The 23724-nt window shown below is 49.4% G+C and overlaps 1 protein-coding gene across 1 annotated transcript in view; it reads left to right on the forward strand.

Annotated features, from left to right (window-relative positions):
• Positions 1-23724, forward strand: part of DNMT1 (DNA methyltransferase 1) — a 104374-nt gene that overhangs the window by 77082 nt on the left and 3568 nt on the right. The window contains exon 33 of the mRNA XM_078689239.1: positions 534-627. Within this exon, the coding sequence (XP_078545365.1) occupies positions 534-627 (94 nt within the window). The remainder of the gene's footprint in view (positions 1-533; positions 628-23724) is intronic.

The following is a 23724-nucleotide window of genomic DNA, read 5'->3' on the forward strand; positions in this document are numbered from 1 at the left end:
TAGGGATCCACTGGATTCTGTGTACACTATAGCATACTTGGGTATGGTATATACAGAGCCAGCTTCCTACACCGCTACATTATTGGTGCAAGGCATATGACTCTAGACTAGATTTAATGCTGCAAAAAAAAAGTTCATTAGTTTTGTAGCTTGAAGCTCTTCTAGATTCACATGTGACCCATCCGCCTCACCTGAACAGGTGGTTCGTGGAAGAGGTAAAGAAAAAAATAAAAAATGATGGTAAGTATGTAGGAATTGTGGCATTGCAAGTCATAGGGACTCTGCCCACGTAGACCTGAACCGCAATCAAGAGTTTGAGTTTCCCGAACACTTCCAGAACCAACCAATAGATGCTGGGATTGTGCTAAGCATATGAATCTAGATGAGTTTCAAGCTGCAAAACCATAATTAGAGGTGACTTTACTAGTGTTTCTATTGCAATTGTTTAAAAAAGCTCCCGAAAGCTCTTAAACAGCTATACCACATAACCCCTAAACCTTCTGTTGTGCTTCATATTGTTTTTTTCCTTTCAGGTTGGTAATGCTGTGCCTCCTCCTTTGGCAAAGGCTATTGGTCTGGAAATTAAAGCGTGTATGCTGTCCAAATTGAAAGAAGAAAGTTCAACAGGTACTTTTCAACCACACTCCTAGATTTGTTTCAGTAGGCTGTGTAGAAAATAATTGGGGGGCACTACCAACCAGAATATAAGATCCTTAAGTATTTGCCCGGCGGTGTCACCTCTTGAACCCACAAAGAAGTTAAACTATTGAAGAGGCAGGCGCTGGAGACTGGAAGGCAGGAAACAAGGTTTTTATTCTCTCCGGAGGAGAACACAACGAAACGGACAGAAGGTATCGTTCTGAGGTGCTCTAACTGCATCCCTGAGGCCTGGCCTCTTATACACACGTTTATCTGTTTATTGCATGTAACACATTTTCGTCGATACTTTGATGTACGGAAAGACATCCTTAGAATCCCCCCCTTCCCAGCCCGTTCCCACGCAAGATTACAGTGGAAGTCCCCGCCCCGTTCACAACAGGTGATGATCATCGCGCAGCTGGATATTCCGCCGATCCACGGAGTGTGTGGGTTTCGATCGGATCTCGTGGGATGGGGGGGGCTTTGATCATCTCGGGGGTCCTTTGAGGAGGGAAGCTTTCTATTGTACGGGGAGGGGCAAGGGATTGGTATCGGCAGAGCTGGGTGTCGGCCTGGGAACGGGGAAGACAAACGGGCACACGGGGAAAAGGGGTTTGCATCAAAGGGCCGGGGATCATAAATGGGAAGAAGGGAGGTGTCGCGCTGGGAACAGGACGAGGGCCTGGCGCAGAGCCGCGCTGAAGAGGGGTTTTTATGATTCGCGGCAGGTGCAGGCAGGGGGGTTGTCGGTATGCGGGGGATGCCGGCGAAGTTAGGAGTGGGAGAGAGGCGCGCTGGCTCTCGGCGGGAGCAGGGAAGCCATGGTGTTCAAAATGGCGGCTGTTTTACGCGCACAAAAAGGTTAAGGAGAGCAAGAGGGCGCCGATAATGTTGACGGTTTCAGCCTACTTTCAACAGTCCTCCCTTTTCAACATATCTAGCCAACTTGCTTACTCAATGTCAATTTTCATCAAATTCCTAACTTCGGTATCATACAATGCTCTCATATGTTCGCTTCCAATGTCCACAGTTTTGGGAAAAATACAACTCGCACATAAAGAACACATAGGTGGCAAACATTGAATTCCTAAGCATAGGCCACATATTACAACTACGGGAATCAGGATAATGGTGAGCAGTCTCCAGCCCCAGCTTTTGACGGTGTCCCAGAACCAACCACCAAGCGACCATTCTTCTTGCTCTTGGTGAACTTCCGAAGAGAGTCTGTGAAGATGTTCGATGGCTTTGTACACTGAGGGTGAGTTGTCCGGTATGTATGTACAACAGCTGGACCCAATAATGCGGCATGCTCCTCCACGGTCCGCCAGAACCACATCTAGAACGAGGCGGTTCTGCAGAGCCACCAAACGGACCGCTTGGAGCTCGGCAGTGTTGTTGGCAAAGATGCCCGCTGTGATGTTCATGGTTGTCTCGACTGCCTGAGTCAAATGTCGGATGGCACGGCTGTTTGCCATCGGGCCCCAGAGGGGGACGAGTCCTTTCATAGCATCGAGGAACTGCGCCCCTGTTGAGTCGGCTTGTTCAATGTCTTTGGCTCGTTTTTGCCGGTGGTGATTCGCTGGGGCTACATAAGTCGGAGGAAGGACGAAGGAGATGTAGCAAGTGCCCCCCCAGCCTTTGGGGAGCCAGGTGTAGGCCTTCGTGCCGCAGATGAAGTACATGTTTGGGGATGACACAAAGGAAGGTGGATCCGTGGAATCCAGAGTGCTGGTAAAGCGGCAAGCGCTGCGACCCACCAGCTGTGTCCCAAGTCCTTCTACACACATGTGGCCTGTGACGTTGATGACCGTCAGGGCCACAGTCAGAGTGGCAGCCGTTCGTTTCCGCAGATAGGAGAAGGTGGGTCTGGTTGGATTGTTGAACACCTGCATTTCGATTCGCTCTTTGGCCGGGATGTCCATTTGGATCGAGTCGCTGGGAGTCAGCGGGCAGAAGTGTGTCTTTGTCTTGTTTCGCCCGGCCCCATGAGAAGAATGTGCTGCAGTTCTGCTGGAGGTGGCATTGCCCGTATAGCTCTCTTGCTGGAGGATCAGCCAGGCAAGGCAGGAGCCGTGGACAGAGAAGGGTGAAGGGATGAATGGTATTGAATGTCCAGTGGCATGGGGTAGCAACCCACAGATCCAGCAGTTGGTGGTATTGGTGGCAAGATTGTGCTGGTGAAGTAGCTGCACGAAAGAGTTGTTCCAAAACTCCTTTCGCCTCTCTCTTAGTTGAGGAGAGAGCGAAATTAGATAATGTTCCTTCATGGTGGTAGGCTGAGCAGTGGTTAGGAATGTTTCGTGAGCAGGTGCGTGTTCTTCCATAATCCAGAGCGTAGTCATGAGGAGAAAACAGAGGAGGATTACGATGAAGAGTGCAATTGTCTTTGAGCTATGGAGTCTGTCTATTCTCGGATTTCTGTAGTGGGTATTTCCTGCTGTCTCCGTCGGCTTCTTATTTGGCGCTTCCATCATCTTCTTATCTGGCGCTTCCATCATCTTCGTCTTCAAGGTGCTCGGTAGTGGGCAGGACCACAGACTTAGTTTTAGCTTCTCTCCAGGTAACCCTTGGTAGTTTGGGTCACCGTTCTGAGATCCTTTAACCTAGTCCGTGGCCTACTTAGCCGAAGCTCCCTCCTTTCGACGCAGGAAATACCCTTCTCGAGATGGCACAGTGGGGTCAGGATGTTTTGAAAGTTCAAGTGTCTCAGTATCAGGGTAGCAGTTCAACGATGGTCGGTCCTGGTTCAGGAGCTCTTCTTGGGTGTTGACGGTGTCTGTCGTGGCCAGGGCTGGAGAGACCTTTTTGCAGTGATGAGCGTGCAGCCAGTGTTTCTTCCCCTCCACTCGAAGTGCGGTCCGAGTGGTGATCAGCACTTGCCAGGGGCCCGTCCACCGGGGTTCCAGACTCTTTGATCGCTGAAAATTTCGGATCAGCACGAAGTCCCCCGGCTGGATGGCGTGACCCGGACCCCTGGAAGCATCGGGGATGGCCTGCTGCACCTGCTGATGAAGGACAGACAAAGTTTCAGTCAATTTGTACAGATAATCAGACATTAGGACATCCGGAACGTCATGAATGGAAGTTGGTTTCGGGGCAGACCAGACGCTCATGGGTCGACCGAAGACAACTTCATAAGGGGTTAAGTGATGTCGGGTGGGGGTAGAGCGCATCGATAGCAATGCCAATGGGAGGGCGTCTGGCCATTTCAGGCCCGTCGTAGCCACTATTTTGGCCAGTTTAAGCTTTAGTGTGGCATTGTGTCGTTCGACAAGCCCAGCAGATTGAGGGTGGAAGACTGCGTGGAATTTCTGTTTAATACCCAGCCCATTTAGGATGAGCTGGATAACGTTGGCTACAAAGTGGGGGCCATTATCACTCCATAAAACACGGCAGAGGCCATAACGGGGGAAAAACTCCTTTAACAGAACCTTTGCAGTGGCCATAGCGGTGTTGTCACGGGTTGGATATGCTTCCACCCACTTGCTAAATGCGCACACCACGACGAGTACATATTTCAGGCCTTGGCATCTGTCTAGCTGGATGTAGTCCATCTGCAGGACTTCAAATGGGTGGTTTGGGACCCCAAATCCCCCCCGGGGTACTACAGTTCCTTTCCCGGGGTTGTGTTGCAGGCATATTAAGCATTGTTGGACCAGGCGTTTGGCGGAATCTGGGATCTTGTCATTGTGCCAAACCCTGGAGACAAGTTCGATCATGGGGGGCTGATCCTATGTGGGCAGGGGAGTGTGCCATGGTTAATATGGGAATCAAGTACGAATCAGGTAGCAACCATCTGTTCGTGTCTTTTGTCCGCCAGCAGCCTTCATCGTCTTTCAATCCCACCCGTGTCCATTCAGTCAATTCGTGTTGTGTGCTAGTCGTTTGTATGTCTCTAATTGTGTCCTTGGCGTCAGTCCAGTTTTCTGCTTGTGACCTGGTCACGTACATATGTGTTGTCGTTCTATTTTCAGCTGTCGTTCGGGCGGTGATGTCGGCTAGTGCATTTCCCTGTCCAATAATGTCTGTCACTTTCTTGTGTGCCTGGCATTTGATAACGGCAAGTTTGTTGGGGAGGAGGACAGCTTCAATTAAGGCGGAGACTAGATCCCCGTGCAAAATGGGTGTGCCGTGTGAGGTCAAGAATCCTCTCTCCCTCCAGAGGAGCCCAAAATGGTGAACCACCCCGAAGGCATACTGGCTGTCGGTGTAAATGTTCGCTGTGGTTCCTGTTGCCAGGATGCAGGCTCGCGTCAAAGCAATCAGTTCCGCTGCCTGGGCAGATCGCTGGGCGATGCGGGCTGTTTCTACTACAGTTCGAGCCGTGGTGACTGCATAGGCAGCGGAAGTGGTACCATCGGGGAGTTTGATGCAAGAACCGTCCACCCACAGCTCCCCGTCGGGGTCAGGGAAAGCCGTGTCTCTGAGATCGACCCTACTCCTGGTCTGTTCGTCCGTAAGAGTCACGCAGTCATGTACGGGGTGCACATTGGGATCGTTCTCTGGCAAGGGTAACAGAGTTGCTGGGTTCAGTGTGGTGCATCTTTTCAGGGTGATATGGGGGGCAAGCAAGGTCAGTTCGTATCCAGTCAGTCGTGCACTCGTCAGATGTTGCGTCTTGGTTTGGTTCAGGAGGGTGTCGACTGCATGGGGTACCAGTACCGTGAGGGAATTCGAGAGTACAATCCCCTCACTCTGTCGGATAGAGACTGCAGCAGCAGCTACAGCTCGAAGGCAGGCAGGCAAGGCTCTGGCGACAGGGTCAAGAGTGGCAGAGAAGTAAGCGCACGGTCGTTGCTTAGGGCCAATGGCTTGGGTCATGGAATCAAGGTCAGGATGGTGGTGATGTCTGAGACCACAGGGTACTGGGGTACCACCACTTTGTTGATCTCTCGGAGGTCGATGATGAAACGGTATGCTTTCTCATCTCCCTCTCCCTGCTTCTTGATAATGGGCAAGATAGGGCTGTTGCAAACGTTGCTAACCACTTCCTCTACCACTCCTGCGTCTATCAGTGACTGGATAATCATTACCAATGCCTTCTCGCCCTCTGGCGATATCCGATATTGTGGGAGTTTTGGGAGTGTTGCGTCTGGTCGGACAGTAATGTGCACTGGGTCAATTAACATACGCCCTACGTCCGAATCCGCTTTGGCCCACAGATACGGAGGTAGAGTGTCAAGCAGGGACGCGTCAACGTCGGTGATGGAAAACATGTGTCGGGGAGAGCAATGTCTAAGCAGAACGGGGTTGTCGTAAAGAAACACTCGAACTCCATCTTGAGAACACCTAATCGTCGCTCGGAAGTGTTTCAGTAAGTCAAGTCCCATAATGGCGTCAGGGCTATTGGAGGAAAGCAAGAACGTGGTGTCGGTGGTGTTGTTTTCTACGTCAAAGAGAATCGGGGCAGACAAAGGGTTGGTGGAGGGCGTTCCATCGAAACCTGTCGATGTTATGAGTGAGCCAGACAAGGGTGCCCTTGGAATCAGTCGTTTAGATAACGCACTACGTGTTGCGCCAGTGTCTACCAGAAATGGAGACTTGGTACCCAGGACCTTAGCAGTGACGTAAGGGCCCTGCTGGTCAACATAGAGCTCGACTGGATCCCTCCCTCGCCCTTGGATGTCCTATGCGAAGGTGTGAGCGTCGTCATAGTCAGATTGTTGATATTGGTTCTGTCGGGGTCGATCGAACGTATTTGTCTGTTTGATCTGTCATTAGTTGCGTCATTTGGGGGCCCTCGTTGTTGTCCCTTAGGTCTCGGTCCGTTTGCTACATCCCTGGGGTCTTTGTTTCTGATCATTTCCAGAAGAACTGGGCACTGGGATTTCCAATGGCCAGTCCCTTTGCAGAAAGCGCACTGGTCTTCTCTAAGGTCTGTGCGTCCACTGTAGGAAGTCACAGTGCGGTCCTGGGGAAATGTAGTCTTAGGGACGTTTATCTGGTAGTTTCCCCGGTATTGGTCTCGTCCTATAGTCACCCCTTGCAATTTGGCAATCATCACCCTCTCTTTTAAGTCCTTCTTTTTCTCTGTTGCCCTATCGTTTTCATTTTTCTGATGCTCATAATATTGGGCCATTTGGAGAATCGCTGTAGGTTTGGAGGCTGCCCAACTACTCTCGCTGGCCTGTAGTTTCTGTGAGATTTCCGATGATAGGCCCTTAACATAATTCTGGACAAACAGATGGTGTCCTGTTGCAGTGGTCATGTCCTGGCCGCTGTAATCGGAGAACACCGTTTCAAACCGGGAGAAGTATTCCGATACATCCTCCTGGGGTTTTTGGCGACAGGCTGTTACTATCGACCAGTCCACTTTCTTTTCTGGGATTAGGGTTTTTAATTTCTGTACGATTTTGTCTGGGAGGTCTAGAATGGATTTCAACGGCTTTTGTCCTGGTCCCCGTTGTTTGTCCAGGTCATCGAGTTGTGACCAGGTATGTCCAAACAGCTCAAGGTGGTCGACTTTCCGGATTTGCTTCCACACATCAGCTGGTAGACATAACCCGAAGAACAAGTCGATGTCAGCCAGGGTCATGATCGTTGAACCCAGGGCTGTACCCAATTCAGTATAGAAGGCAGTGGGGTTTTTACGTAGGTCGGGTAGAGATTTCCGGAATGTCAGTATCTCTTGCCGGTCCCATGGCTGGTAGACCCAGTTGTACACTACCCTTCCCTTCGCATCTTGGTTGTTTGCATCATCGTGAGTCCCTGTACCCCGAGGAGGAACCCAGTAAGGGGCAGCCTCACGTATCGGCATCATGGTGTTAGATTGCTCGGTTTGTGGTTCGGACACTACGGAGGTTGCGGATTTTGCTCCCGGCTTTCGTTCAGTGAGGTGGCGGAAAACCTCAAGCGTACGCGTAAGGAGGTCCGACACATCACACTCGCCCTCATCCCCGATATCGACCTTCCGGTACAGAGTCCTTAGGCTCTCGGGACCTTTGTCTCGATATCGGTCCTCGTATGCATTCAAGACATAACACAGTCGTACGGTAAAATGTCGTCTGTGACTCCCTGTATACGAGCTGAACATATCTGTGATGTACTCTTCATCATCCTTCCTTTCTACCAGTGTCCTTGCTATTTTGTCGATCCCCGCTCGCTCATCTTTGTCTAGTCTGTTTGTTCTTGCAGGGCCAGCCCCTCGAGTCTCATGGTCGTCTAACGTTGTTGTTGATGCGGGTTTTAATACAAGGGGTTCGGCTGGCACAGAGGCCATTGGGGCCGATGCTGTGGCGGTACCTTCGTTTGTACCTGGGGGTGGCGCGTGCTGCGCCAAGGGTTGAGAAGGGGCATATGGAGGGGGCATGTAGATGATAGGAGGACCTAACAGCAAGTCCTCGTTGGCTTGTCGTTTCGAGGGTAAATCAGGGTAGAGCATGGAGGGGGTTCTAACCGGACACTGGCTTGGTGTTTCCATTTCTAGTTTCTGTTTAGCTTTCTCTCTTTCCTTTATCTCTTTTTCTAGTTTCTGAGCAGCTAGGTGGGCTGCTTTTCGCAGCTCTTTTTCCAACCTACTCTCAGTTTTCTTTTTACGTTGTTCAGTTTCTTTTCGCCACATGCCGAAGCTGTCAAGCATAGTAGGTGTTGTCTTGTTTTTACCCAGGGCAGTTTCTAGCGTTTTTATTTTATCATCATCGAAGGATCCTATCAGGGGCCATTGACTTTCTTGACCCTTTTTTGTATATTTATGCCATAGTTTACTATAGGCTATAGCGGTCAATCCATGCTTCATGAACATGTCCTTATTAGGGGTGCCTTCCAGTGGGGCTGGATGGTCCATCTCTAATAAGCGGTCCGGGCTAAACAGGCTACCAATCAGTGGGGAGAAGACAGACATGACGGCTCGTAACGAGGGACTAAAAAGTCAGCACTGCCTATCTTATCACTAGGTGCAAAGACGGGACAGAATATTTCTATTCTACGTTGTTTGCAGGCAGTGAATACCTCATGGATCAAAATAACAAAAGACCAATAAATAACAATGGGGAGAATGAGTAGGTCCGCAAAGATCTGCGTTACCTACCCTTTTCACTATCTGCAAAAAGGGTGGTCTCTTCCCTGTTTGCAGACAGGGAATCTCCAGGAAACAAAAGTTTTGCGAACAACAGTTCAGTTTCAAGTGATTATTGAGTGGGGGAGAAAAAAATAAGCACGGCTGCTGCCCTACCTATCCTCCACTGCCTGCAAAGAGAGAGCCCGTTGTTTCTCCGTTTGCAGACAGTGAATCTCCAAATAAATAAAAAGAGCAATACTAGTATTTTTAAACAAACAAGCAATCAAGCAAATATTTCGCGACTTGTCGTGGTTACACGACCTTACCCGGACCGCATGGACAGTTTCCTGTCTTCCGAATCCAGCGCCCGATCGTCCTCTCTTCTTCGTTATCCTCGCGGCACTCCTGATGGTTCCCAGTCAGGACCGTAGATCACTCGAGAGAGGTCTGTTCGGAACCAGTGAAGTTCGGATGATCGGCTGTCAGACGAGGGTCTATCGGACAGACGCGTTCCCGATCGTTGCAGTCGTTCACTTTGTCGTCAGGACCTCTCCCACTGGATCCATGGGTCGCTGATGGGCCCCACGCTTGGGACGCCAATTGTAGAAAATAATTGGGGGGCACTACCAACCAGAATATAAGATCCTTAAGTATTTGCCCGGCGGTGTCGCCTCTTGAACCCACAAAGAAGTTAAACTATTGAAGAGGCAGGCGCTGGAGACTGGAAGGCAGGAAACAAGGTTTTTATTCTCTCCGGAGGAGAACACAACGAAACGGACAGAAGGTATCGTTCTGAGGTGCTCTAACTGCATCCCTGAGGCCTGGCCTCTTATACACACGTTTATCTGTTTATTGCATGTAACACATTTTCGTCGATACTTTGATGTACGGAAAGACATCCTTAGAATCCCCCCCTTCCCAGCCCGTTCCCACGCAAGATTACAGTGGAAGTCCCCGCCCCGTTCACAACAGGTGATGATCATCGCGCAGCTGGATATTCCGCCGATCCACGGAGTGTGTGGGTTTCGATCGGATCTCGTGGGATGGGGGGGGGCTTTGATCATCTCGGGGGTCCTTTGAGGAGGGAAGCTTTCTATTGTACGGGGAGGGGCAAGGGATTGGTATCGGCAGAGCTGGGTGTCGGCCTGGGAACGGGGAAGACAAACGGGCACACGGGGAAAAGGGGTTTGCATCAAAGGGCCGGGGATCATAAATGGGAAGAAGGGAGGTGTCGCGCTGGGAACAGGACGAGGGCCTGGCGCAGAGCCGCGCTGAAGAGGGGTTTTTATGATTCGCGGCAGGTGCAGGCAGGGGGGTTGTCAGTATGCGGGGGATGCCGGCGAAGTTAGGAGTGGGAGAGAGGCGCGCTGGCTCTCGGCGGGAGCAGGGAAGCCATGGTGTTCAAAATGGCGGCTGTTTTACGCGCACAAAAAGGTTAAGGAGAGCAAGAGGGCGCCGATAATGTTGACGGTTTCAGCCTACTTTCAACAGTTGTTTGCTCTGTAGTAAAATCCATCATACGGTCAATGTGTATGCTCTGAAATCCATGCTCCCATGAGCACCACACCCTTGATTTCTGGTGCACCTCTTGTGAAGTGAATCCTGAGGTTTGACTTACTACAATTTTTAGTTCATCTTTATCAAAGGCATGGAACTTGTTTTTTCATGAAGCATGACTGCAAACTACAGCGGTCAGTTTCTCAAAGGCTGTTTGAGTAGGTGGAGGAGTCCTTATGTGCTTTACTTCCCTGTGTGCAAATAGCATTCCAGATATTCTGCCTTCAAAGGTAGAAGCGGCTCACTATTGAGTGAGCCGTTGAGTGGAATGCTCATGGAGGTGTGGAGTTAATCTCATCACAGTGCCTGTAGGGAAGACATTACAATAAAATGAAGGGACTACAATTCACTATTGCATTAAGTTTTGTTTTTATTTTGTTGGGGAATTGATTGCTTAAAGAATAATTAACCTATACAACTACAGTTTTCCAGTTAGGTCAAGTTCAGACAGTGTAACTTATAAATCCCCTATTTGTCATAAATTAGTCTTCCAATATGCCCGTGTAGCAGGTATTGGTGATATATAGTTCACAAGTCTCTGTAAGATGGTAGTGTTACAATAGAGTGGTTTGAAAACCTAAAGCTGCAGTCTGAAGGCAAAATGCCCATCATGCTAGCAAATGGTAGAAGGGACTCTTCCACGTGTGGTTAACAGTTGGCATGGATTGAAATTTGAATGATTAGGTTGTTTGCAGCGTGTGCTAAAGTACACGTTTTCTAGTGATTGGTGCCGACAGTGCATGGTTTTTCATTGAAGTAAAGTTAGAAATAACCCTCATATCTTCAGATTAATCACCACCTTTTTGAAAATACCAAGCATTGGACTGATTCCACTTCAATAGAGCTCCACACTGGTTGGTTGTGAAGGCTCCATTTCAACTTAAAAGTTTTCCTTTTTTTTTTTTTTTTTTTTTTTTTTTTTTCTTTTTTACACACCATTGACACGAGTCAGGAGCTCTCCATCCCCTTAGGAGTTTGCTGTCTGACTTTTAATTTTTCTTCAGGTGAAGTTTGTCTTGTCGCTACCCAAGTGCCAGGCTTCAAACTACGTATGGACTAATGGACAAATATCCATTACAGACCCATGGGCGTCTGCAGGGGATGGGGCGCGCAAGGGCAAGAAGTGACGCTCACTGCCACAGCATATCCCTCTGTACCCCAAACCTCTCGCTCTCTGCCTTATATCCCTCTGTACCCCACGTCTTGTGCTCACTGCCACATATCCCTCTGTATCGCACTCCTCACACTCGCTGCCTGATCGCTCACTTTACCCTGCCATTCATCTTCTCCCGCTACATGTTCTCTCCCCGTCTCTCCCCTTCCACTCGTTCTACCTCTGTTCACCCCTTACTACTTTTAGTACCTTTCTGAATACCTCTACTTTTCCTCTTCAGTAACCTCTGACACATCTCTGCACTTCCTTTATATCAAAGCACCCCTCTACCGTCTACCTCAGTCTTTATTATCACGTCTTCCTCAGCTGTTTCTACCTGTCTCTGACACGCTTCTCACGTTCTACGACTGCGTGATTCTTCCCTCCATCTTTGATTTACCTGTCTCTGCTCCTGAATCTTTTTCTTCTACACCTCACTTCTTTGTCTACCCTTAATTAACCCCTTGCTACCCTTCTCTTTGCCTCACTACGGTCTTTACCCGACCCACCTTTCTGGGCCTTTTCCTAGTTCGCCTCCCTCACTCGGTGTTCTCCTTGCATGCATCCGTTTCTCCCCTCACCACCATGCCTGCCTCTACCCCCTCCTTACCTTTCTAACCAGCCTAACTTTCTACCTTCCTGTTATTCCTGGTAGTGAACCTTTCATTTCACGCCTCCGGTTGTATTACCTACTCATTCAAATTGAGTAGGTCATTGCTGTACTCCCAACCCAACATAGAGACCCAGTCCCCTAGCCTCTCAACATGCCCAGATATAACCAGCATTGGCATAGCCAATAGGTCTTGCCTTTGGGACCTGCTGCATAACTAAATACTTAAGGTCCCAAAGGCGAGACCTATTTGCTATGCCAATGCTTGTTTTTCTCAGCTTGGCTTGAGCATAACCCGATCTTGATTGTCTGCCTCTTTAGCCTCGCCTCTATTGATTAACATTAGTTATGCCCCTTCATTTGCCAGGTTAGCGCACCCCCTCCCCCCCCCGAAATATTTCTGCGACGCCCATGTACAGACCCTCATGAAATCTTTTGTTTGGGGTCCAACCATGACAGGAAGGTGTACAAATCTTGAATAATGCACCCCAAGGCCATAAAAGAGGGAGGCCAAAATGTTCTTGGCATGGTGAAATTCCAGGCTGAAGACTCAAGTCTGGCAAGTCCAGGCAAGATAGCCAGTCACATAGCTTCTGTAAAAGAAGCTATGTGACTGGGCTCAGGACCATCACATCTGGTTGATAGCCAATCACCTAGCTGATGAGCTAAGTGTACCAGTGGCTTGTATCAGTCAGCATCATCTTGCCGACCGCGAGTGATGCCTACACCCAGAGGTTGTTCAGTGCATCTTTACTCTCTGGACCCCTCCTTTGCATAACTCTGCCACTCCAGAATGATTAATGTCTGACATTATGTGCCTATTGGTATCCATTGCAGGGAGTATTGGGGTACGTTTCTCTTGATGTGGCAGTATCCAGTTCACTTTGGGTTTTAGCAAAATATGCCTTTACTGAGCCAAAGATTCTAGCCCCGAATGGGCCAAAAGAGTGGTGTGCAGACCTTGTAAATACCTCCCTATATTCCCCACTCAGCCTTCGTCACAGGATAGACCTCTTTCAATCACTTGAGCAGGGCCTGCACCACCAACCCCCAGAGCCTCTGCCTTAATGTCTAGAGTGAATGGGGCAACCGGAGTGTTTTTCACTTGACTCCTGAAGTGCTGGATGTTTTCTAACCATAGACCTACCAAAAAGGGTTTATTAGAGCAGATTGAGCAGGTTTGTCAGTGTTTTGCAGTTAACTCTGTAGCAAGTCTGTTGGGCATTCTGTGTAGTGCATTGTCACTAGCATATCAATGGTGCGCAGTGGCCACTGTTAAGGGCTACATTTCGGCCTTGTTGACTTTCCTATAATTGCCTGACCAGCTCTTTTTCAAATCCCCCACCCGCCCCCCATTGTAATGAGGTTGTCGAAGGGGCTCATGAACTTCGTTTTTTTATTTTTATTGTATTAATTAATTTAGCAGTTACTTCAAACCATTGCTATACAGAATCTACTTTAGCACAGTTATGAAATTTAGCTTTTGGCACTTATCATACAAAAACAGTTTTCCAGGCTAGAGACCGTATGCTTATTGAAAGAACAGCGTTATAGTTGCCTGTGTGAACATTTTGCTGTGCTTGGTGTGGCAGCGCTCTAGTGTTCCATGAGCGGAACAGGAACCACGTCACAGGATGTGGTAGGCGGGACATTTGTTTTCTCTGGCGCTCACCGCCAGAGGTAGCCAGCCCCGGCGCTCCGAGTTAATAAACCTTTAATTAAATATACCACTGCGTTTGTGCCTCATTACAGTGGCGACGAGGGTGGGATAAGCACGCGACCCCAGTATTTGCACGCATTACGCATGAGAGGCAGAACGGAGCGCGGCAGAGGAGCCGGCAAGGCGGGAAGAAGCGCGAAAAACGGCGCCAGCACAGCCACGAGCCAGGAGGGGGCCCCACAGCTGTCCTTAAGCCCAGTAAAGGCCACAGCACGGGTAAATGACGCCCCAGGTGGAGTGAAAGCACAGCAAGACAGAGGAAGACACCTGAGGGAAAATAACAAGGCAACCAGCCCTATTGCATCACTGTGAGCCCTCACAGGCGCCCCAGCAACAGAGAATAGGGGTGCATGCTGGCGGAGACTGCAGGCACATCGAATGCGAAGGCAGGAAGCAGCTCAGAGGCGGAATCTCTCACCACAGAGGGTGGACCAGGAGAGGACAGTGAGGGTGAGAACAGAGAGGATGAGGGAGGAGATCAAAGCGCCCCAGGGAGTCATCCAGGAAAACTGTTGTCACACCTAAGACCAGGAGGAAGGCTCCAACCATGGCGAGTCAGAGCACGTCTCTCACCCAACTCGTCCCATTCCTCACGAAAAGCGGAGAACCGGAAAGAAAATGGGAAGACTGGAAGAGGTACTTCCTTAACTATCTGGAAGCGCTGGAAGAGGAAGGCGAGACCGCATTCACGAGTCTGAGGAAAAAGAAGATCCTTCTCCATAACTTAGGTCCAGAAGGGCTCAGGATCTATGACACCATTGTGAAAGGAGAAAGAGCTGCAGCGGACACGGAGGTGTTTGATCACGCCATCGAAGACTTGGACGCACATTACAGGCCTGTAGTGTGTGTCGCCATCGACAGATTTAACTTCTTTCAGAGGAAACAGAAGAGCGGAGAGTCTGTGGACGAATACGTCGTAGCACTGAGGAAGTTAGCCGTCACGTGCAAATTTGGTGGACTGCATGATGAATTCATCAGGGATCAAATTATTATGCATACCTCTAGTACCCACATACAGGAGAAATTGTGGGTGAATGGCGACGCTCCACTCAAGGAGATCTGGGCGATGGTCAAAAAAGCCGAGCTATCGAGAAGGTGTGCCCAGGCGGCGAAGAGGGACGCCCAGGAATCGCAAGCAGTGTGTAGAGTAATGGCGCCAAACAGAAACGACCGTTGGAAGCAAAATGAGACGCGGAAGACCCAGGGAGGAAACAGAGCTGACTTCTCCACTAAATCACAGACGGACAGCAAGACACACAGAAAAGAAAGAAACCAGTGTTACAGGTGTGGTAGCAGTAGCCACATGGGAAACGACAAGGTGTGCCCCGCCTTCAAGGCCAGGTGTTCCTACTGCAACATCTTTGGACACTACGAGAAAGTGTGTCGCAGAAAACCGAAGAATGCCGTACTGCGCTTGGTAGACCATGATCAGAGAGAAGATTCCAGTGATCAGGACGACAAAGGTGAAGAGGAAGAATTCCTGTACATTGATGTCCAAGTTCTAGAGATGGACGGTTCCAACACAGACAGGCCTCGTCTCGACATGCACATAGGGGGCATACCCTTGGAGATGATCGCGGACAGCGGAGCGCCCATCTCAATCGTCCAGAGGCAGGTATGGGAAGACAACTTTGCAGCGATGATCAAAAACACTCCTACCCATGGATGTGAGACCAGTAACGTACACTGGACAGAAGATCCCCATGTTGGGCTACTGCCCGCTCTTATTTGAATTTAGAGGTCGTCATGCGCAGTGCAAGCTGTACGTAGCGGAGAGAGGCCCGTCCGTTCTGAGTTGGAAGGACCAAGGAGCATTGGGGATCCAGCTCAACCCTGGTGGCATAGAGAAAATCCTACTCATGGACATGGCGGTCAGGGAAGACGTGCAGTTGTGGAGGAAAACATATCCCAAAGTATTCAACGGGCAGATTGGCGAGCTGGGCAAGTACACGCACCTCATCAAACTGAAGGAAGGGGCGGTACCAGTAGTGCACAGAGTGAGGAACATTCCGTTCCGCAGCAGAGAGGCAGTACAAATAGAGCTGGACAGGTTGGAAAAGGAGGGAGTCATCAGGGCGATAGAGAGCGCGGAGTGGCTGTCTCCCCTGGTTGTAGCCCAAAAGCCCAACGGCAAGGTACGTCTCTGCGTGGACCTAAGGGAGTTAAACAAAAACATTGTCATAGACAAATTCCCCTTGCCGCGCATCAGCGAAATGCTGGCGAAAACAAAGGACGTCACATGGTTTTCCACAGTGGACCTCTCGTCGGCCTATCAGGTTAAGCTTCATCCGTCGTGCACCCACCTCACGTCGTTTATCACACCCTTCGGGTGCTATGAGTTCGTGAGGATGCCCTTCGGCTTAGCTTCTGCCGCGGCCGTGTTCCAGAAAATCATGCATAAACTCCTAAAAGACCTTAAGGATGTCCTCTTCTTCCAGGATGACATACTGGTAATGGGGAAGTCGAGGCAGGATCATAACGTGAAACTTCACAAGGTGCTGCAGAAACTGCAAGACAGTGGATTGACTGCCGAGTGGACGAAATGCAATTTGGGAGTGCAGTCGGTCACATACCTCGGCCATGAGGTGAGTGGACAAGGCATAACTCCGAAGAAAACAAACATGAGAGCCATCATGGAAGCGCCCACACCGGAAAGGAAGGAAGATGTTCGGTCATTCCTAGGGATGGCCGAGTATTACAGCAAATTCATCCCTCATTTCGCAACAAAGACACACTACATACGACAACTGCTCAAGGAAAAGAACAGGTTTCAGTGGGGTAAAGAGGAGCAAGAAGAGTTCGACGCACTCAAGCGAGAAATGGGTACGGCCATTCCCCCTCAAGGGATTTGACCCCGAAGCTGAGTCTATTCTCACCACAGACGCCAGTGACCGAGGCCTAGGAGCGGTACTGATGCAGAGAGAGGAGTCGGGAGAGATGTCGACCGTCAGCTTCGCCTCCCGCTCGTTGTCGCCCAATGAGGAGAAGTTCAGTGTGGTGGAGAAAGAGATGCTGGCGGTGGTCTTGGCGGTGGTCTGGGCGGTGGAAAAATTCAGGCAATACTTGTGGGGTGCCAAGTTTCTCGTAAAAACCGATCACAAGCCTTTAGTTCGTGTCCTGACATCAAGTGGACATGACCATGCCACGCCCAGGATTGCCAAGATGACCCTACGGCTATTGGACTTTGTCTATGAAGTCGAGCACATTCCAGGGCCACAGAACAAAGTGGCCGACTTCCTAAGTAGGGCAGCTGCCATGGAAGAGGCAAAGAATGAAGAAAGGCAAGAGTGGGAAGGATACGTGGTTGCCACCATCCAGGACACTGAAGAGGTAATAAGCGCCCAGGACTGGGAAGAAGCATACCGGGAAGACACAGACTTGGAGGCCGTAAAAGGATATGTCGTTCATGGCTGGCCTGAGAAGAGACACTTGAAGGAGGAACTGAAGAGATACTGGGAGGTCCGAGAGGAACTGTCTTTGGCTGAAAACCCAATGTTCTTACTCAGAGGGGACAAGGTGGTTCCGCCCAGGAACATTCTGGAACGGTTGATGTCCTTACTGCATGAAGGGCACCAGGGCATCACAAAAACGAAAGCCTTGGCCAGACAAGCCTACTGGTGGCCAGCCATCGACGCGCAGGTAGAAAGACATGTGCGCTCTTGCGAGTCTTGCGCAAAATCGGACAAGGCCCAGAGCATGCTGAGACCCCCGCTGGGAAGATTTCCGATTCCAGATGGCCCGTGGGAGATGTTGTCAGTGGACATAATGGGACCAGTCCTGAACAAGGAGGGCACTCAAAAGTACGTGGTGGTCGCAGTTGATAGGTATTCCAAGTGGCCCGAGCTACAAGTCTTGGAGAGAGTGGATACTGAGGCAGTGAAAGTTCTTGCGTACCACCTTTGTCAGCGAAGGCATTCCGAGGATCATCACCTGCGACAATGGACCCCAGTTCACTTCAGAAAAGTGGACGGCCTTCACCAACAGAAACGGAATTGAAGCACACCCCGATCTACCACCCGGCGGGAAACGGCCAGGTGGAACGCTTTAATCGTGTGATTATGGGCACCATACAGGCAGCCATTGAGGATGGCAAGAATTGGGAAATGGAGCTGGAGAAGATTTGGGCATACTGAATCACACCGGGTAGCACAGGCTACAGCCCCTTCAAGATCTTAAGAGGCAGAGAGGCCTTCACCAAAGACAATGCAGCATGGAGGAAGTTGATTGTCCAGAGTAAGTGGTCACCGGCGGTGGTAAGGAAAAATCTGGAGAGAGCCCAAGATGTCTACACGGCACACTACAACAGAAGAAGGAACACTCAAAGTACAGAACTGGACAAAGGTGATTGGGTGAGGGTGAAGCTAGCCATCATGAAGAAGAAAGGAGAGAGCAAGTTTTCACCTCCCCTCAAGGTGGTGGAGCCTTATGCCAGATCAGCTCTCCTGAGCGACGGAAAGATTTGGTCCATGGACAGAATGGCCAAATGCAGCAAGATACTGAAATGGGAAGACGAGGCGGAAGAAGGAAAGGAGAATGTCGCAGAGGATGGAGAAAGTGTAAGTGGAGAAAGGCAAGAAGAGTATGTGAACGGAACGGAAGGACAAACAACAGCAGAGAAAGAAAGAGTGAGTAGAGAGACAACGGAAGGAAAGAACAGAGGCATAGAAGAGTGTGAGAAGAAGGCCAAGGATGGGGAAGTAGAAGGTGCGAGAGAGAAGGGAACAAGAGACTACAGGAGGAGAGAGAAAGATTGAGAGAGTGGAAACTCGAGCAGGGCGGAGAATCAAGGTACCGGAGAGATTCAAGGATTATGAAATGGACTGGAAGTAAGACTTTTAAAATTTTGTTTATTGTGCATAAAGGGGGGAGATGTGGCAGCGCTCTAGTGTTCCATGAGCGGAACAGGAACCACGTCACAGGATGTGGTAGGCGGGACATTTGTTTTCTCTGGCGCTCACCGCCAGAGGTAGCCAGCCCCGGCGCTCCGAGTTAATAAACCTTTAATTAAATATACCACTGCGTTTGTGCCTCATTACACTTGGCCTAATAAAAATAATTAAGACAAAGGGTGCTGGGCCTAAGGACGGACAAAGTCTGTAATGAGTCTTTAAGGGAGAGGGGGAGGAAGCATGGCGGCTAAAGGAGGTAATAGAAGATTGTCCAAGTCTCACAAATTTGCCAAACCTTGTGAGCACTTGAATGTCAGTAGATGTAAAGCATAAGGCCGAGGCCTCCCGGCACGTCCTAGCACCCCATTTTTGAAACCAGGGTTTCAAGAGGGCCCTTCTGGAGGCTGTTAGTGCCGGGCAGCAGCACAGGAGATCCAGACATGATTCAGAGTGGTATTTGCACAGCCTACAAGCCCCCCCTCGCTTGTTGAAGCCCATTTGTTGAAGGCCGTCAAGCGCAGGCCTAGAAGTCGCATAAACATTATGTTCTTCCGAGCCACAGCACTTAGATTTCCCTGGAAATATGCTTGTGGGATCCCAGGAAGATACGAAGAGTTCAAGGGGAGCAGAATGGTTAATGACTTTGCAGCCTGCAGATCCATAGACTGGGAGATAAGTTTGACTTGCTTGTTGATGGCGCTTTTCCAGGCAGAGTATGGAATAGTGACTGAGAGGAGAGATGAGTTGTCAATCTCTAACACTCTTATGGCCTTTACAATCTGGGTGTTCCAGGGATTGCCAGGACTGGACAGGATTCCTTTTAGCTGGGATTTAAGAGTGTTATCGCCTGCTTTTAGGGTCCTTATAAAATATTTCAGGATGTCTGCCTCGCAGTAAAGAGATTGTCTTTGTAGACCTAGCTCCAATCTTAGTCTTGCCCGCTGAATGAAACTTGGCAGATGGGAAAAAAAATAGTAGGTGGAGATTTGGGCGAGCTCAAGACTGGGGGAGCATGCGCCAGGGAAGGCCTGGTGTCCGTAGGTTAACGCAGGTAGTAGAATAGCTTTAGTCACCTTCAAGATGGCTTCTGCAGAGGGGCTACTTAGGGTTTGATTCAGCCGGGTCAGGGAGTATGTGATTGCGCCTGCTCTTTTGCAAGGCAGCTAGGTGAGCTGTTGGCCTTGACGTCTCATTGAACCAGACTCCCAAGTAGTTGTATTTTGCTATTGTGTTAATCCTGGCGGGCCCGATGTTCCATACCAGCTTTTTCTTACTCTTGCATCTGCCAAATACCAGTACCTTCGTCTTTGCCTGGTTGATTTTCAGAGCATTGGCGGTGTTATGTGGAGCGTGCTTAATGCCCGTTGGAGACCCGATTTTGCTTGGTCCATTATTACAATGTCGTCTGCGTATTGTAATATGTGACGAGGCTTTTTGGCGGGTCCTAGTTTTGGCGGGAGAAGATTACTATTCTCCCGGAATGTACCGAGATCAGCTGTGTTGAGATTGAACAGCGGGGCAAGAACACAGCCTTGCTTTAGCCCATCTTCGATGGCAATTCTTGAAGAAAGTGTCTTTGGGCCGGTTTTAATTCGCACCCACGTGTTCTTATGCAGGGAAATTAGTGCTCCTAGTAGGTCGTGCGGAATCCCCATTTGTTCAGTTTCCTCCACAGGATGTTCCGAGACACTTTGTCAAAAGCCGAGCTGTGGTCTATGAAGCAGCAATAGAGTGGAAGATGTTTTTTGTGTGCTGCTTTTTGACTCAAAGTGGCTAGAGTAGTAATGTTGTCTATTGTGGAGGCCGGAACCCAGTTTGGTAGTATGGTATTTTATTTTCTACGACCCATTTTTCAAGCAACCGAAGAAGACACCAGGCATATGCCTTTGCCTCCAGATCTAATAGGGCAATAAGGCGGTAGTTAGCCAGTGACACAGGGTCTCCTTTCTTGAATATGGGGCATAGAGTCGAACCTAACCAAGAGTCTGGTAGCTGGCCTGTCACGAACACGTTGTTAAATAGGGGAGTCAGAAGGTCCGCCCACTTTTCAGGGGCACTTTTGAATAACCCGGCAGGGAGGCCGTTAGGCCCTGGAGCTCTGTCTTTTTTTCATGGCTCGCAGATACTTGGCGACCTCGACTGCAGTGGTCAGTTCGAGAGTTTCCATTTGAATGGGAACAGCGCGATCTCTTAATTCAATCACCGTGGGGCCCCCAGAGTCACTGCGATAAAGATCGGACACGTGCAGGGCCCAGGCTTCTTCAGACTGCTTTTCCTCTCGTCTTGTTGATGGAGCGGAGTTTGTTCATATGATTCCAAAACTGGGACTGACTTTTGCCCTTGAGTAGGGCCAACATTTTTACCCACTCAGACTGTTCTTGAGTCTCTTGGTCTCCCATAAGGATTTCTTATAGGTCCTCCGCAGCGATGCCACCTTGTTGGCAGTGTGTACGGTTCCAGTCAGTTTGTGCTGGCGGACGGCCTTCCTGAGGGTCTTTCGTTGGGAGGCCAAGAATGGGTCAAGGGTTTGCTTCGGATGTGGCCCGAGTGTTCTGCGATGAACCGCAGGCCCTGCCAGGAGATCCTGTAGTTTACCAATGGTGTTATCCCAACAGTGGTGTGATTGTCGGAGCACTGTCTGAAGTGAGTGTTTCGCCCTTGAGCCAGGTTCCCACCTTGGCAGACCCCCGTGAGTCCCATTTGATTCTTCTAACCATGGTGTGCAGTTGGGCCCGCGTTGAATGCCCCACTTACGTAGTTTTGAGGGCGACTTGCAGGTGCAGTGTAGCCATTATGGGGTTGTGGTCGCTCTCCAGACGATAGGGAATTTCCAACCTGGCCAGATTGCCCAGGAGCAATTTGTGCCATTGCTCAGTTGCCCTTGGACTGCTTTTAGAAGTCTTTTTGATCGCTATCATGTCATCTAGTCCAGTCATTGAGTATGAAATCTAATTTTTTTTTTGTTGTTCTGGTTAGTTCATTCTAAAAACTAAGGCGGTATTCCTGCCAAAAATGGCTACCCCATTCCACCTCTGCCAATCAACCTGCCAACCTCCCTTTACCACATCCACTAAAGAAAGACCCCACAGACTGAACCTTAATAGTTTACTCCTATTACATGGACAGAACATGTGAATTCGGACTATGACGAGCTGCCCATAGGCTAAGTGGGGAAGGTGAAAAGTGAGGTAGTGCACAAGAGGGCATTCTTGCAATCGATAAACCTGTGCTTCAAGACGTGTGCTATGCCTTAGCAATCGAGGACCCACCAGAAGGGAAAAGAGCTCATTCCACCAGAGCTGAATCTGTCTGCACATGCGTGCTGGTGAGAGACCTCTGGAAGGTGGCAAAGTAGGATTCAAACCACACTTTTGCAGACCTGTTAACTCAAACTGCTGCATTAGTCATGCAGTGATGAGCAGATATCGGTGGTAGGGAAAACTAACTGGAAACATCTGTAAATAGTGTTTTTCCGAAACTTTGACCAGCTGTCGTCCATTAAAGGTGTAAAAGCACCCCTTGACATTGTCACCAGCCTCTGCAAGCTTTCTTGGAGGGCAGATTGGAGAGGGCTTGGGGGCAGTGTGGGGTTCAAAAGTGTCTATTGGGTACTTCTCGGCCGAAGCCCTGCCCCTCCTCACACAGTAAATATTTTTGTTCAGGTTGGCAGGTTTGATTTTACAAAGCATTACTGTTTGAACTCTGTATGAAGGCCAGGTCTCACTCGATCGTTCATTTTTTGGTATAACTAGCTGTGCACCTGCCTCCTGGTCTGGTACTGCTTGGGAAATGTGAAGATAAGTAACTTTCGTTTTGACTCCTTCTTCCGCCCAAAAGCTCACAATGTACCTAGCAAACTTGGGTTATTTCAGAAATGCGCCCGTCCCCCCGCCCAGACCTGGTTTGGGCTTGCGCCACCTTTGGCCAACAGGACTGGATTCTTCAACCTTGAAGAACCAAAATGACTAAGAAAACATGATCCTCGACCCCAACAAATGAGCTATGCAGCATTGTGCCACATAATTAGCCTTTTCTTGCCAAATTTAGGAAACTTGGCACATAATTTGGTGCTACTCAGCTGCATAATTTCACCTGCCTTGTCGCTTGCTATATTGACTGTACTAAATCTTGAAGAAAGACAAAGCCGTTAGCAGCTTTCAAGCCAGGCCAAGCATTAAAATGCCCATTTCTTTAGCCATGGATTTTCCATATATTCACATGGTTAAAACATTACCTGTCACTAGGCTGGGAAATCCCAGTAACTTTAAATGGCAGTAAAACATAATATTGGACAGTTTTTTTTGTTTAATATCTTTATTATTTTAAGATCTGCCATAGTCTTAGAGGTTTGTCTACTAGCACATCCATGTGTTACAATAGCCTTGGCCCCCACCATTGAGTTGGGAGAGTGGAAGGGCTACATTATTCCTAGAGACAAAAAAATCGCCATCACAGCTTGATTTGTCTCAATCCCATTTCCCCCACCTTACTGGAAAGAGCAGAGCATTAACTGCCTTAATGTATCTCGCAACCATGGAGCAGACCTACTTCTCTAACATCTGGTCCTGCGCAAAGGACACTTCTGACCAGATGGAGAAGATGGCCAGCTTTTTGGCGAAAGGGCAGGACTGTCATGGACATAATGGAGCGTCGAAAGGCTACAGTCTTCCTAGGGACTGATAAAAATGAATCGCTGCCTGATTTGTCTCCAGTCGCATTTCCTATCTTGCTGGAAAGAGCAGCAAAAGCTGGACTTCCCTGAGACTTCTGTAGAATACTAATTCCCTGTATGATTTTTTTAATTTTAGAGCTACCTTGCACAACGAAATCCCTCAATTCTGGATCATGGCTGGTCAATAGGTCTCTAGCTGATTCATACACTGCCCACTGTTCAGTTTTACTCCACCTGCAGAAGAAATGCAGAGCACCACTGACTGCACCAGCAGCTTGCTTGACCATCCCAAATCTGTCCTAGACAGCTGTTCAGTGTATATCAAAGAATCCAGCCACTCTGGCGTCTGTCCCTCACGACCAATGCATTGACCACATGGGGTGCAGGGTCTGCTCCATGGCTGCAACAGCCATCAAAGCAGTGTGTCCTGTCAATTCCTGGGCATATGATCGCCATTTGTTGCATAACAATTTGCCTCTAGTTAGTCT

This window comes from Lissotriton helveticus, chromosome 1_1 (genome assembly GCF_964261635.1).
Source record: "Lissotriton helveticus chromosome 1_1, aLisHel1.1, whole genome shotgun sequence".
In the NCBI taxonomy this organism is placed as follows: domain Eukaryota; kingdom Metazoa; phylum Chordata; class Amphibia; order Caudata; family Salamandridae; genus Lissotriton; species Lissotriton helveticus.